A 15057-nucleotide genomic window follows, 5' to 3' on the forward strand; every position below is an offset into this window, starting at 1 on the left:
TGACCAGTTCCTTGGGGGCTGAGAGAACAGGTCCTGAACATTTCTGCTGTGCCCCCCAACCCACATCCCCATAGTGTCCAGTACCAGGCTGGGGACTCAGGAAGCATCCATGGGATCCCCCAGTGCCTTCTTTCTTGAGGTGTTCAGCACCTAGAACAGCTCAAGAGAAATCCCCCACACCCCACCCAGACGAAGCTGAATCATACTGGGGCGAAGCCTTGAGTTGCAAGGCAGACGCTCTCGTGATGGGATTTGGGTCATATTCCAGGTTACAGGAGGAGCTGGGGAGTATGGGAAGCCTCCCACTTGGTCGTCTTTGGTTTTCCAGAAACTCCACCATCACAAGCAGGATGTTAATCAGTAACTGTCCCACAGGGGATCATACTTTGGAATAGCAAATATTTGCTGAAGGTTCTGGGCTGCAAAGCTGAAGCTTTGGTTTCTGCTCTGAATGAAGGACCTTTCCAGGACCCAAGGCCACACGCTGGTAAGAGGCAGTGGGTTACAGGAGACCTTCAATGAGTCTAATCAGGGAGGGACCGGGAAGGATGGTATCATCCCTTGGCGGGCTCCAATGTGACAGCTGCGTGGCTGAGCAGTGCAAAGACCTCCATCCTACACTCCACGGGGACTGTACATACAGATTGGGAGCCGGAGTGGGGTGAGAGGTGAATTATAGACACAAGGGGCTCCTCTGCAGGAAGAAGCCAAGGAAAAGAGGCTTGAAAGGCTTGATATTTCACCCACCACAACTCACTGCCAGAGTAAGCGGGGCTCCCCTTCCCAGGGCTGAGGGGAGGGGGGGGTGTGTGCTCTCCCAGGGCTGAGAAGTGGCAGGTGAGCTGGTGATTCCTTACTGCCCGGGTTCTGTCTAGGAAGGTGCGTCCTCACCATGCTGGACGGTGTCCCTAGTCCAGGAGCGCCCCCTGAACTCCTGGCCTAGACTCCAAAGGGTTGGGTAGATGAGCAAAGACCTTACAAAGACCTTAGGCGATATGTGTCCAGGAGCGCCCAGGAATTACTGGGCTACCACTGCAGACTGCAGGACAACCTCCAAGAACAGGAAGGTAAGACTCAGCATTTGGAAGTGGTGACATCTGGTTGGCGTGCTGGGCTAATTTCCTGACCATTGTGACAGGGAGAAGGAACCTTGAATTCAGGAGTATTCTGTATGGTCTTAATGTAGAAAATAGCACTAAACGATGCCACGTAATTGTTTTAGCTCAGGCTCCTCTAACAAAACACCACAGACTGGGTGGTTCCACCAGCCATTGATTTTTCACAGTTTTGGAGGCTGAAAGTCCGAGTCAGGGTGGCCAGATTCTGGTAGGGCTGTCTTCTTGGCTTGCAGATGGCCACCTTCTCACCGTGTCCTCCCATGGAGAGGAGGTGCGGAGGGGGAGTCTGCTCTCTTCTTCTTATAACAGCACTAGTGCTATCACAGGGGCCTTGCCCTCATGACCTCATCTAAGCCTAATCACCTTCCAAGGGCCCCAACTCTACTGCCATCACAATGGTGGTTCAGGCTTCAATTTATGAATTCTAGGGGGACACATTCAGTCCATAATAATAAAAGCGTGAAACTGGGCTGCGTTTACACTGAAAGAGCTATTTACCCAACATTTACAATACTTGAGTGACCTATTGAATGCAGGCTTGCCATTTAGAGTCAAACAGAGTTTCCTCAACAGTGTCCTTTGGGAAACACAGTGGAAGTATTTCACTGCTTCTATAGGGTAGAGGGTAGTGCCGTTCAGACTGCAAAGTGAGGCCCTGAATTCCGGGGTGCCATTCAGCCTAAGCAAGGAGCAACATGCTGGGCCCTGGCGCTGGAGGCGGTTTTGTCCCAGGCATAGATAAGGACTCAGCCCCTGCATCAGGGAGAAGAGGCCTGGGAGCACCGCCTGTCAACACATTTTGCTGCTGGTGACTTTGGTCAAGAATAAGGGTCTCTGCTGATGGGAACTATAGTGAGGCCGGCAGCATCCACCCTGCACTCACTGGGCTGGGTGGCCTACCCCACCCAGACCCTCCCAGGGCAGTGGGCCCAGAGAGAGGATGAGGGAGGGCAGGTGTCCCAGGGGTCCTGCCCAGGGAGGGCAGGTGTTCCTGGGATCAGGCCTGCAGTGCGGCTGAACACCAGAACTGAGTTTGGACACAGACCGATGGCCCAGCCCAGTCCCAAGGCATGTATTTGGATGGAAAACATGCAAGTGTTCGGGAGCCAGGCTCTGTGTCCAAGGATGTGGAGGGAGCCTAAAAGGCGACAGAGAAGGGGACAGCTAACGGTGAAGAAGTGTAGCTCCCACGCTGTGCAGCCTAGGGCAGTGAGAACTGGCACGCAGCCCAGGTGGCTGTGAGCGCCCTATGAGGCCACAGTGGAGGGAGCCCAGCAGTGGGTTGTATGAATTGTGGGGCCTCCAGCTACCCGGGAGCCGCAGCTATAGGAAGGAAGGAAGACCTCCAAGGAACTGCGTAGCAGAGGTGCAGTGCGAAGAGAATTTTGATCAAAAATCCAGGGAAGCTCCAAAACTTTCCCCCTTCCTTGCCTAATGGGCATGCAGGCACTCCAATCCCCAGCCAAATAGGGCACAGGGCAAGGCCAGCCACCCATCTGGATGGGCAGCCTGATGGTCAGGGCAATGAATGAAGCAGATCAGAGAAAGATGTGTCAGGACCCGATTCCACCTGCTCGGACCCCCACCTTCTGTGCTGCCTCCTGCTCCCAGAGCGGGCTCTCTTGCCCTGGCCCTCAGGGAGGAGACAGGATGAATGAAAAAGGGGTCAGGACTGAAAGCTGCCTACCAGCCTGGCAGGGAATGCGAACTGGAGGAGGTTTTGCTCTGTGACATAATGTCCCCTCTTTGGGTGAGCAAATGTCACCGACACTTGCTCCAGGTCTCCCTGGGGCAGGGCTAACCTACTTGAGCCACAGGAAGGAGGCAGGGTCCCTGAAGAAGCTTTTACTATCCACAAAGACATTTTAGGTGCATTAAAACCATCTCTATTCTATCCTCTCCACAGGAAGTCTTGCAGCTGAAGGGAGGCACTCCTTGGCCTCCACAGCCGACCACATGAAGGTGGTGCCAAGCCTCCTGCTCTCCGTCCTCCTGGCACAGGTGTGGCTGGTACCCGGCTTGGCCCCCAGTCCTCAGTCGCCAGAGGCCCCGGCCCCTCAGAACCAGACCAGCAGGGTAGTGCAGGCTCCCAGGGAGGAAGAGGAAGATGAGCAGGAGGCCAGCGAGGCGAAGGCCGGTGAGGAAGAGAAAGCCTGGCTGATAGCCAGCAGGCAGCAGCTTGCCAAGGAGACTTCAAACTTTGGATTCAGCCTGCTGCGAAAGATCTCCATGAGGCACGATGGCAACATGGTCTTCTCTCCATTTGGTGTGTCCTTGGCCATGACAGGCTTGATGCTGGGGGCCAAAGGGCCGACCGAAACTCAGACCAAGAGAGGGCTCCACTTGCAGGCCCTGAACCCCACCAAGCCCGGGCTCCTGCCTTCCCTCTTTAAGGGACTCAGAAAGACCCTCTCCCGCAACCTGGAACTGAGCCTCACACAGGGGAGTTTTGCCTTCATCCATAAGGATTTTGATGTCAAAGAGACCTTCCTCAATTTATCCAAGAGGTATTTTGATACAGAGTGTGTGCCTATGAATTTTCGCAATGCCTCACAGGCCAAAAGGCTCATGAATCATTACATTAACAAAGAGACTCAGGGGGAAATTCCCAAACTGTTTGATGAGATTAATCCCGAAACCAAATTAATTCTTGTGGATTACATCTTGTTCAAAGGTACTTTGATAATGTTCTGCTCTCCCAAGGCTGCAAGGCCCTACGACTGTCTCTCCCTTTCCTTCCGTTAGGCCAGCATATGGTTAACGCTAAATCATTTTCTATGAATGTGTTTTCACGTTTCCAAAACAGATTGATACACATATTGAACAGTGTCAGATGCTGTCATTTGAGGCCCTGCCCTGGTATCCTATGTGCTTGTAGTCCTTATAATTTTCAGAGCACTCTACACAGCTCCCCTCTGACACTTAGAAACATAGGGTCATTCCAAAAAAGGGGGGCTGGGGATTGTCTGGGGGATTTAGGATTGCATCATTGCTCCTTTATTTTTACTTTTTTGACCAACTCTCTGCCCTTAGATTCTTATTATAGAAAATAGGGACACTCCACCTACTATAGTGTTAGAGGCTAAATGAGACAATGAATGTAAAGTGCCTAGATGGGCTTGGCACATAGCAGACACCGAGTATCTATTGTTTACTTGTTCTTCCTAACTGCCAATCAGCAGGTAGAGCAGGAGTTGTCTCCTTTCTAAAGATGAAACCAGCTCAGAGAGGTTAGCTTGATCAAGGTCACACAATAAGTGGCAGAGGCAAAACCCAAACAAGGGCCTCCTGACCCCCTGATCCTACGTTCTGTCCAGGCCTGCCTCCCTAATGGGGCACTGGACGTGGGTTGGATGCCACTTTTGCAGAGCTGGCACCAGACTTACAAAGCCCCGGCAGGGGAAGCCACTTTACAACCAGCCAGGCCACACCACCAGGGCAGACATTTGTGTAGAGAGTAATGTACCTGCCTGCTGGTGGCCTCTGCATCGTGGGGCCTTCTCTCAGAACCACACTGAACAGTGGGTGGGTAAGAAGTGTCACTCCTGCCACCTTGGACTCTGCATGTGCTTGTGCCTGGTGTGAATGAGACAAAGTGGCAGTCAGAGGTGCCAGGCAAAGGCTTTTCTCTAAGCTGGAGCCAACTATGAGGGAACGACTGTGAATTCTGTTCAGGTCCAGGGCAATGAGGGGAGCCAGGGATTGTTAGGAAACATTTCTCTGCTTTCGTGTGTGATTCCCAATAGGGCCTGCGAGTGGAGCTGCATTTTGCTAGCTGGGCTAGAGGCCGGGGAAAATTTTGGGGAAATTTATTTTGCCTGCCTGAGCTGTGGAAAAGCCAACCCAATTAGGGAACGCCTTTCCTAGTTGGAACGAGAAGATGAGAAGTGAGAGAAGTGAGATAGAAGGCTCCCTCTCTATTATTTGAGCAAGAACAATGCTTTTCAAAGAGGGGATTTCTGTAATGAGTTCTTCTCTTACTTGTTCAGGGAAATGGCTAACCCCATTTGACCCTGTCTTCACCGAAGTCGACACTTTCCACCTGGACAAGTACAAGACCATTAAGGTGCCTATGATGTATGCTGCAGGCAAGTTTGCCTCCACCTTTGACAAGAATTTTCGTTGTCATGTCCTCAAACTGCCCTACCAAGGAAATGCCACCATGCTGGTGGTCCTCATGGAGAAAATGGGTGACCACCTTGCCCTTGAAGACTACCTGACTACAGACTTGGTAGAGACATGGCTCAGAAACATGAAAACCAGGTACAACTCTTGCCCACACCCTATACAATCTCTACCTTTCTGTACTGGCAAACACTCAGCACAATTTCATTGAATGCACCGTGATTTAATGTCTCCTCCAGTGAGCTATAAGCTTCCTGAGGGCAGGGCAGCATTGTCTTTTTTTCCACTCTATCCCCAGTATCTGTCACAGAGTGCCTGGCTGATTCATTCATTGAGTCCATCAGTATTTTACGTTCTGCGACTGTGATAAATGTATGATGCCAGGGATCCATCAACAAACAAAACAGGCAAAATTAGTCTGCCCTCATGGAGCTTACATTCTATTGAAGGAAGACAAAGAGTAAATTAAAAATAGGTAATAATGCAGGGAAGGGGACAGGGAGCATCATCAGGACGCAGATGGAGGTTAGAGAAGGCCTCTCCAAGAAGGTAACAGTAAGCAAACATCTGAAGATGAAGGATAAACCATGTGGATATATTCGGGGAGAGAAGTCTTATGTTACAGGCAGAAGTGTACAAGTTCTGGGATGGGAGTGTACCTGGTGCGTTTGAAGAACAGCAAGGAGGCAAGTGTGGCTTCAGCAGTCGGAGATAAGATCAGAGAGGAAACAGGGGCCCAGTCCCCAGAAAAGACTTGGGCTTTCCTGAGAGAGGCAGGAAGCCACTGGATGGTTATGAGTAGAAGAGCAACCTGATTTGACTTGTTTTTAAAGGATCACATAAGCTCCTGTGTTGAGAAAAGACACTAGGGGGTAAGGATGGAAGCAAGGGAGAGTGGTGAGAAGATTACTAGCAATCCAGGTAGAGATGCTGCTACCTGGACTGCGGTGGTGGTAGTGGAAGTGATGAGAAGTTGCTGGATTCTGGATCTACTAGGAAGTTCAGGATCTGCTAATGGACTGGATGTGGGTGAGAGAGGTGTCAAAGGCGATCACAAAGTTTTTGGCCTTAGCGACTGGAAGGATGGATTTGCCATTTACTGAAAGTGAGAGGAACAGGTCTGGGGTAAGTGCAGAAGTTCAGTCTTAAACACTTGGATCAGAAATATCTATTAGACATCCAAGTTGAGATGTCAAGACGACAGGTGGATCTGGAGTCTACGGTGAGGTCCAGGCTGGAGATATAAATTCAGTCATCAACATAGAACTAGAATCTAGACACATGACAGGGTTGGGGTCTGTAAATATAGAGGAGAGGAACAGAAAGCACAGAGTGGGCACTCAAATGTCTGCCCAATAAATTAATCCACCTATTGAAGTACAAGGAAAATGGCTGCAATACGAATTCCATGGCAATGGCTTCTGAAGCCTGTGACTCAGATTTTGGCAGAGACAAGTGCAGCTAAAGGTCTCCAGGGTTAGTTTTATCTTCATTATTCTTCTTTCATTTTTCTTCATATCTTTAGCACCTAACAAAGAACCCCAAACATCATAAGCCCTCAAGAAATGTTTGCTGAATGAATACCTTTTTAAATCAATCTTCAAGACATGTCATGTCCTCAATTATTTTTAAATAAATAAAAAAATTTTATTTTGAGCCACAGAACTCATCTTTCCAAGCAACATATTTTCAAAGGTGGACTCCACTATACAAAATAGATGGTATCAGAGTTTCTCTGGCTAAAGACGGGTAGGGTTTGAAAGTTTTCTTTGCTCCCTTCCCCATCCATCCCCAGACTCCTTGGGTCTGCAGAATCCAGGAGCTGAAAACAGCCATCATCCAGGAGGCTGCAGGACTGCTGAAAGCAGCTGTTAACTCAGGTTGTTTTTAAAATATAAGGAAATGAACACATAAGTACTTTGCTAAAGAGAACGTGAGTCACTGGCTGAGGAATAAAACTCGTTCACTGAAGCTGAAGTACTATTTGATAAGCTAGAAATATTTTCTCTCAGTAGACCATTGTAAAAGAATGGCATGAACTGCATAGTCAACTGAAAGACTCATTAATGGAAATAATCTTAAAGAACAAAAATTGTGACCTTTTTGGTGTCCATAGACTAAGGCTTTGTCTACATTTCACCATCATCTGTTCTTGTACCACAGAAACATGGAAGTTTTCTTTCCAAAGTTCAAGCTAGATCAGAAGTATGAGATGCATGAGCTGCTTAGGCAGATGGGAATCAGAAGAATCTTCTCACCCTTTGCTGACCTTAGTGAACTCTCAGCTACTGGAAGAAATCTCCAAGTATCCAGGGTAAGTCAGGATCTTTCATCAGAACCCAACGTCAGCATGAAATGTCACCAAAACAAATGTTTTTATAAACCATTTAACTTTGATAAAATACCTAATGGTAGTGGAAAATTAGATTTAAGTCCCAAATACTTGAAATAGCACCCAGGTTGGATGTTTTAAGAATTTCAAGCAATTTTATTAAAATAACTTTTCAACTAATTTATTTTAAACAGACCTCTCTCCCTCTGCTTAAAGTGCTCAGGGAGAAATTTGACCCTGAAATAGAACTGGTTTACAGATGCATCACCATTTATGTTGAATACAACTTGAATAGTTCATGAAATTACACCACCTTTACAATGAAAGAAACCCCTAGACATCATCTAGCCCAACTTCTCCCTCCTTGTGGAAATCCCCTCCATAGCCCTACGAAACAGCCCTCCAGCTTCTGTCTCTTCCTCTTCATGCTTCCAGTGACAGCAAACTCACCATTTCTTTGAAAAGCTGCCCAATACACAAATAGCTAAAATTGTTATATGTGTATATATATATATGTGTATATATATGTGTATGTGTATAAATGTATATGTGTATATATGTGTGTGTGTGTATATATATATACACACATATATATGTATATGGAGAGAAAGACATACATATATATATATGGAGAGAGAGAGAGAGAGTCCTGTAACTTCTACTTCATGCTTTTTGGTCCTAGTTCTATCTCTAAAACTACTAAGAACAAGTTTAGTCACCATCCACATAGAATCCCTTTAGTTACTCAGTGTTTCTCAGTGGAAGGGTTCTTGGTTTTGAGGGGAACTGCTTCTTGTCCAGAGCAGTTGTGCATGTTGCAGGGAACTGGTTAGCATTGCTGGCCCATGTTCACTAATGCCAGTAGGAAACTCCAGTCATCACTATAAAAACGCTCCTACACATTTCCAAATGGCAGCTACAACTCTCTGCATTCTTCCTTAGCTGTGTGGTTTAATATTTTCTCATACAATTGCAATTTTCAATTCCAAGAGAGACTAAAAATGGCATCCACTTAAGTTGGACACAGTAGGGTAACTGTGGCATGGAATCAGGTCTTACAACCTCAAGAGAGATAAGACAATTAAATAAAACAATCCTGCAGACCAGCACCTGAAAGTGTTTCTGCTATGAACACATGAAAAACTGAAATGTGCTGCTGCTTTATGAAGGGTCATCCTGAAATTTAAACTGTAAATGATTAAATATTCTCCCTCTGTTTACTCTGGGAAGTTAATTTTCCTGTAGGAAATCAGGGAATTTCCTGGAGTGAATATCAGTGTAATTACATGTTACGTTTTCATTATCTCTTATAACACAGTAATTATATAGGTACATCACTCATATCACATCTTGTTTCTGTAAAAAAGGGCCTGCCAAACATAGCAAGCAGCCACAATATAGGCAGCCAGAATTCAGGAAGGCTCCAGGGACCCCTGGGCTTGGCCCAGAAAATGCCTCAGGGTAGTATCAGGTGCTGGGAAGCTGCTACAGAAGACTAGCCATTCCCTGCCTTCACCTTGCCTGCCAAAAGGAAAGTTAGAGGACTCAAGGGTTCCAGGCAGCTTGAAAACCTTTTAGGAGCACCAGATCAGCTCAAGAATTAGTAGCATAAAGTACATGCTCAATAAAGATATGATGCATGAGTGCATCCCGAGTCCACGCCTGGAATGTGTTTCACATATTCCACAATACTTCACATTGGGTTCCTGAGGTCTCCTGGTACTGTTTGAGACTCCTGTGGCAGTCCCTGGTGCAACCCCAGACCACTCCTCTTAACGTAGATGGGCCTGCTCCACTAAATCCCAGGAGCATGACCCCATGGGTAGGACCACTGCGAAGAATTTCAAGGGGCTCATTTAATTCCTCCTTTGCACTGCCACACAAATGGTTTTTCACATTATTTCCTTTTCCAGGTTTTACAAAGAACAGTGATTGAAGTTGATGAAAGGGGCACTGAAGCAGTGGCAGGAATCTTGTCAGAAATTATTGCTTATTCCATGCCTCCTGTCATCAAAGTTGACCGGCCATTTCATTTCATGATCTATGAAGAAACCTCTGGAATGCTTCTGTTTCTGGGCAGGGTGGTGAATCCAACTCTCCTATAATTCAGGACATGCATAAGCACTTCGTGCTGCAGTAGATGCTGAATCTGAGGTATGAAACACACACAGGATACCAGCAATGGATGGCAGGGGAGAGTGTTCCTTTTGTTCTTAACTAGTTTAGGGTGTTCTCAAATAAATACAATGGTCCCCACTTATCTGCGGGGGATACATTCAAAGACCCCCAGCAGATGCCTGAAACGGTGGACAGTGCTGAACCTTGTATATATTTTTTCCTACACATACATACCTATGATAAAGTTTAATTTATAAATTAGGCACAGTAAGAGATTAACAACACTAATAACAACATTAAGTAAAGTGAGTTACTTGAACGCAAGCACTGCAATACCACAACAGTCAAACTAATTACAGAGAAGGCTACTAAGTGACTCATGGGCGAGGAGCATAGACAGTGTGGAGACATTGGGCAAGGGGAGAATTCACATCCTGGGTGGGACAGAGCAGGACGAAGCAAGATTTCCATCCCACTACTCAGAATGGCACACTGCTTAAAACTTTTAGATTGTTTATTTCTGGAATTTTTCATTTAATGTTTTTGGACCATGGTTGACCATGGTTAACTGAGACTGCAGAAAGCAAAACCATGGATAAGGGAGGACTACTACAAAAGCATTAAATTGATACACATTTTTTAAGATGTTTGTGCAATCTGGTATTTTAAGCTTGTTTCTAAGAACCTTAGTTATTTGGCTAAAGACTAGCTGGGTAGAATATCTTTTCTCTGTTGCTCACATATTTGGATTTTTAAAAAGTTATAGATGAGAACGCTATGTCAAGAGGAAGCCTTTGGGAGGAAGACATGTACACATTCTCCTTGAGTCGTGTGCTTCTCTCTCTTTCCTTCTCTCTGGTGCAAAATAAATGTTTTATTTTAATCTATTATGGAGTTATTTCTTGCTGACTGACATCAGAAGAAAATAGCTCTAACCAGTCCTGATCACAGCATCTGCTTCCATTGTGCATCAAATCGCTTGGCAGAGGCATTGGCTGAACCACAGATCATCTAGTTCAATACCTTCATTTTACAAAGGAAGGAAAGAGGAACCCAGAAACAGGTCCACATTCTTACTTTCATGGGCCCTAGGCACGTTTAACCTCATAGACTCCTCCTTCCTTCATGAAGATATGGCTGCATTGGTAGAAAGACGAAAATGTTCGTCTTTCAAAGTTGCATATCTAGCTTCAAAGTTATATGTCTAGCATATGGCAATAAGCAAAACACCTTCATGGGCCCTTACAGTACTGTTGGCCTTGGCCACTGTGTCTTCTGCATCTAGTGGATAAGTCATACCTTATATTCCCATACAGTGGGAACAAAACACTTGTCCAAGGTCTTCCAGTGTGGCAGTGGCAGAGTCAGAGGCCTACCTTTCCTGACTCTAGTCCCCAAGCCCTTTTTACTCTTCCTTCCATATAAAACATCTGATGCGGACCAGGTAAACAGCATGCACTACAGCTACCCATGGGGGTTAAACAGAATATAAGCACGAACTTTGTCCCAGGGTGAAAAGGAAAATCGTAAATATCCCTGATGTTCCTTAGGCAGTCATTTTCTGTCACAGAAACAGAAAAGACTATATTCAGAGAATTCTGAATAAAGCTAATTTACAGTGTCAACTATGTGAACTAAATGCCTAATTGCATTTCTGTCTGTCTGCTATCTAATGTTTAAAAAAACGTAAAATTCATTTATTGATGAGTTGTTTAATATAATTCAGGGTAATGTGAATAGGTAATAATATTAATATGCAGTCTAAATACTGACTTATGGAATGATGAAAAGTCAGTATTTAGACTGCATATTAATATAATAAAATTCATTCCTGTATTCATTCCAAGAGTACTAATTGACACTTATGAAGGGACAGGCAATTCTAGGCCCTAGAGAGCCAAAGACAGAGGACTAACTCTAACTGACATTCTTAAGTCACCTTGTTTGTGTTCAATTAGTCAGCTTTGTTTGTGGAAAAATAGTAGAAAGAGGAATAAAGTAGAATCCAGTCAAATTTCCCACTTTTAAGAGATGAAATCTGGAAAAATAAGTCTGTGAGAGCACAATACTCACTGAAATCAATATGGCCAAACCCAGTAATAAAAAGGTACATTATTATCGAAGGATTCATATAGCATGCAGATAAAAAACTCCTGCCTTCTTCCCACCACATACACTGCAAAGCAACAACAGCATAATAATTGTATTTAATATACTACTCTTTAAGGTAGAAAATGGACCTATTCTATATTTTAAATATACTGTTTAATGTTCCCCCACATTTGCTTTAAGAAGTTCCTAAGACACTCAGTTTCAGATTTCCCAAGTACACAGGCATGACAGAAAAACGCAGACCAATAAAAAATGTAACTTACCTTACACAAATACACACACACAAATTCAGGGTTTCCCACTGAGCGGGGGAAATCTTAACATTGTACAAGTCTTCACTATATATAAGTGTCGAGTTTTTGTTTTTGTTTTGAGACGGAGTCTTGCTCTGTCACCCAGGCTGGAGTGCAGTGGCGCGATCTCAGCTCACTGCAACCTCCACCTCCTGGGTTCATGCCATTCTCCTGCCTCAGCCTCCCGACTAGCTGGGACTACAGGTGCCCACCACCACGCCCAGCTAATTTTTTGTATTTTAAGTAGAGATGGGGTTTCACTGTGTTAGTCAGGATGGTCTTGATTTCCTGACCTCGTGATCTGCCTGCCTCGGCCTCCCAAAGTGCTGGGATTACAGGAATGAGCCACCACGTCCGGCCAAGTGTCGAGTCTTAAAAATTGTTCCTACACAGACACACTCAACCACACATTCTCACATATACATGCTGTAACAACTGAGAACAGGTTACTGACTTAATCTAATTCATTTTATCCTCATTGTAAAACTTCTACTCCAGCTGAAGAGCCTGTTTCATTTCAATTCAAAGATTTCTCATATATCCACTAATTGTACGGCAAAACTGACCCATCTCCAGACTAAGATATTCAAGCTCAGGAAGTCAAATTATAGAAATGATTTTTTAAATGTGTATGAGGTTATAAAGAAAAATTTTATGTGCTCCTTATTTAACCTCTATTAAGTAAAATCCTTTATAGACCTATCTCCATTTCTGCAGTAAAAGTGAGCTCTACAGTTAGCTTGTAAGGCTAACTAGTGAAATTCTTGGACTTGTTCTTAAAAATGCAAGTTTTAGTAATTAACAAAATGATGATGAAGATGTCCCTTTTCACTACAGCTACAGATCGAGGGAGATTTTTCTTTGCCATACAACTAGCTTAAAGGATTAATTTGATAAGTTCTTAAACTGAGAACTTTCACAAAAGTATCCATCTTGTTTTTGATATAAATGGAGATACATGTAGTTATTCATAACCGTCACTAATTTGCTGTTTATCCTGTTTCTATATATCTGTCCTTGAGAGTATAATTTTAATAAATATTTCAAAGATTTTAGGAAATGTCATGTTCTGTTAAAAAACTTCCAAAAGTAATTTTGATGAACAGTTTTGATAACTTAGTACTAACTAGGACTAAGACTGCAATTGACTGCTCTACATTTCTGAACTTTATAAGCAGTAGTTGTTTCTCTCCATCAAATCAGTTTCCCCTTTTCCCATTTGCATCATGGGAAAGTAAAAGCTTATAATTCTGCTAAATTTATTATGACAAATTGAAATTCTCCATTTTATTAAATTAATAGAATGTTATGAATCAAAGCACCAAAAAAACTGATGCAATTTTGATGTCTCGTTCTATACCACATTCTCCAGATCTTAATATATTCAGTTCCACATTATTGGTGCTAGCAGGAGACATAATGAAAACAGTTAAATGAAATCCACAGCGAGTATACTGATTAACCAGTGCTGTCAAATTTCTCATACCTATTGAATTTTAACTATTGACAAAATGAGCAGTAACAATTCCATTTACCTGGTTGTCCTTTGGCAAAGGATATTATTAAGAATCGCTAAAAATTGCCGAAAAGAAGCCGTATGGAAGGAAGAAGGAAAACAAATGGCATGAAAAGGTCTCTCACTGAGTAACTATGCTCTTAGAGTTGACACTGGTATATTTCTTTTATTCACTACCTAAAAGTGAACTTACTCTTTAATTATAGAATAAAAACTGCAGGAAAGTATTTAAAACTTTTTTTCACAAACACAGGTATCTCATTAACCTATGTTTTATTTTGAGTGAATTCATTATTCATTATTTCACATTATAAAAAGTAACCACACACACATATGCATTCACAAATTAGATCATCTTTATCATACATCAATATATTTTAAAAAACAAATATCTTCTAATACCAATATAGTTATATGCTGATTGCATTTTGAAATAGAGAAGCTGACAATAGCTTCATACAGTATATCTCAAGAACTGACAGTTTAAAATTAAGAACTGTATATATTCCACAGGCAAATTTTGATGGAAATATTAGCATTAGTACAAATAAATGCTGTTGACATAGCTTAAGCATGATAGCTTGGAATAACAGCTGATTCAGACTAGATTCATCATTTTAAATTAAATAAGGACAAGTACAATCTAAAATGTAAACAAAGTATTTATAAAATAAATTCTCTAGGAAATAAAGAAAATCAGCAATCTATTATTTTTAAGGTATTTATAGCTCAAAGTTACCAGAAATCTTTGTGGAATTTTCAATGCCAAATTTAAATTTGGGAATATCCGGGTACAACATATTGTCACCACAATCCGGAGGGCTGCCAAAATCGCAGACGGCTATTTGCATCCTTTCAGTGTGACTTTTCAAGTGGGCTTGGAGAGTCATGAGAAAATGCAGTACCTTTCTTACCTTCCAAGTCCCCCTCCAAGTGATTATCAAGCTAGGACAATTCAGCTGATGTAGACTTTCATACGATTTTTAAATGCTAAAACTCTAGAACAACTAAATAGCTGGTTTCCTGCACAAATAAATGCAGACTTGTCTCTTTTGCAGCAGTGGTTAAAGTACATTCCTAGAGATGTTTTTCATTACACTTCACTATAACATTGGAATTCTGTAACCACATTATTACTCAAGAAATATATATTATACCTCCTAGGGAATCTAATTTGAAATATGAAAAGTTTAACATCAGCTGTCATTATGTCTCTCTTTCAACAACATTATGTCTCTCTTTTAACAACAACAAAAAAGAACCCAAAATTTAAAAACAAAGCCCCAGCCATTGCTTTAGCTTTTGTGTACCAATCACATTATCTCCTGCTGCCTTTGTTTTGCCTCCTTCATCAAGCAGTTGATTTAAGGATTGGATTTTCTGGATTTTCTTTGGGAAGAAAGAAATGAAGGAAGAGAGGGAGGATGGGGAAGGAGAGAGTGA

General features: G+C 43.3%; 2 protein-coding genes across 4 annotated transcripts in view; one reads left to right on the forward strand and one right to left on the reverse strand.

Annotated features, from left to right (window-relative positions):
• Positions 1 to 410: 410 nt before the first annotated feature.
• On the forward strand, positions 411 to 10336 carry SERPINA10 (serpin family A member 10). 2 transcript variants are annotated; one of them, XM_004091844.3, is made up of 5 exons: positions 411 to 487; positions 3025 to 3792; positions 5108 to 5381; positions 7407 to 7557; positions 9489 to 10336. In XM_004091844.3, exons 2-5 carry the CDS (start codon positions 3075 to 3077, stop codon positions 9678 to 9680), a joined length of 1335 nt encoding a protein of 444 aa, XP_004091892.1. In that variant the 5' UTR covers positions 411 to 487; positions 3025 to 3074; the 3' UTR covers positions 9681 to 10336. The 2 variants fall into 2 exon arrangements, with proteins under 2 accessions (XP_004091892.1, XP_003260970.1); XM_003260922.4 differs by lacking the exon at positions 411 to 487 and adding an exon at positions 654 to 1067.
• Positions 10337 to 13948: 3612 nt separating this feature from the next.
• The window catches only part of PPP4R4 (protein phosphatase 4 regulatory subunit 4), a 121395-nt gene continuing 120286 nt past the window's right edge, over positions 13949 to 15057 (reverse strand). For both annotated transcript variants that reach the window (XM_030803401.1, XM_030803400.1), the window contains one exon: positions 13949 to 15003. In XM_030803401.1, the coding sequence (XP_030659261.1) occupies positions 15002 to 15003 (2 nt within the window). In that variant the 3' untranslated portion in view covers positions 13949 to 15001. The remainder of the gene's footprint in view (positions 15004 to 15057) is intronic.

This window comes from Nomascus leucogenys, chromosome 22a, assembly GCF_006542625.1.
Source record: "Nomascus leucogenys isolate Asia chromosome 22a, Asia_NLE_v1, whole genome shotgun sequence".
Classification (NCBI taxonomy): Eukaryota; Metazoa; Chordata; class Mammalia; order Primates; family Hylobatidae; genus Nomascus; species Nomascus leucogenys.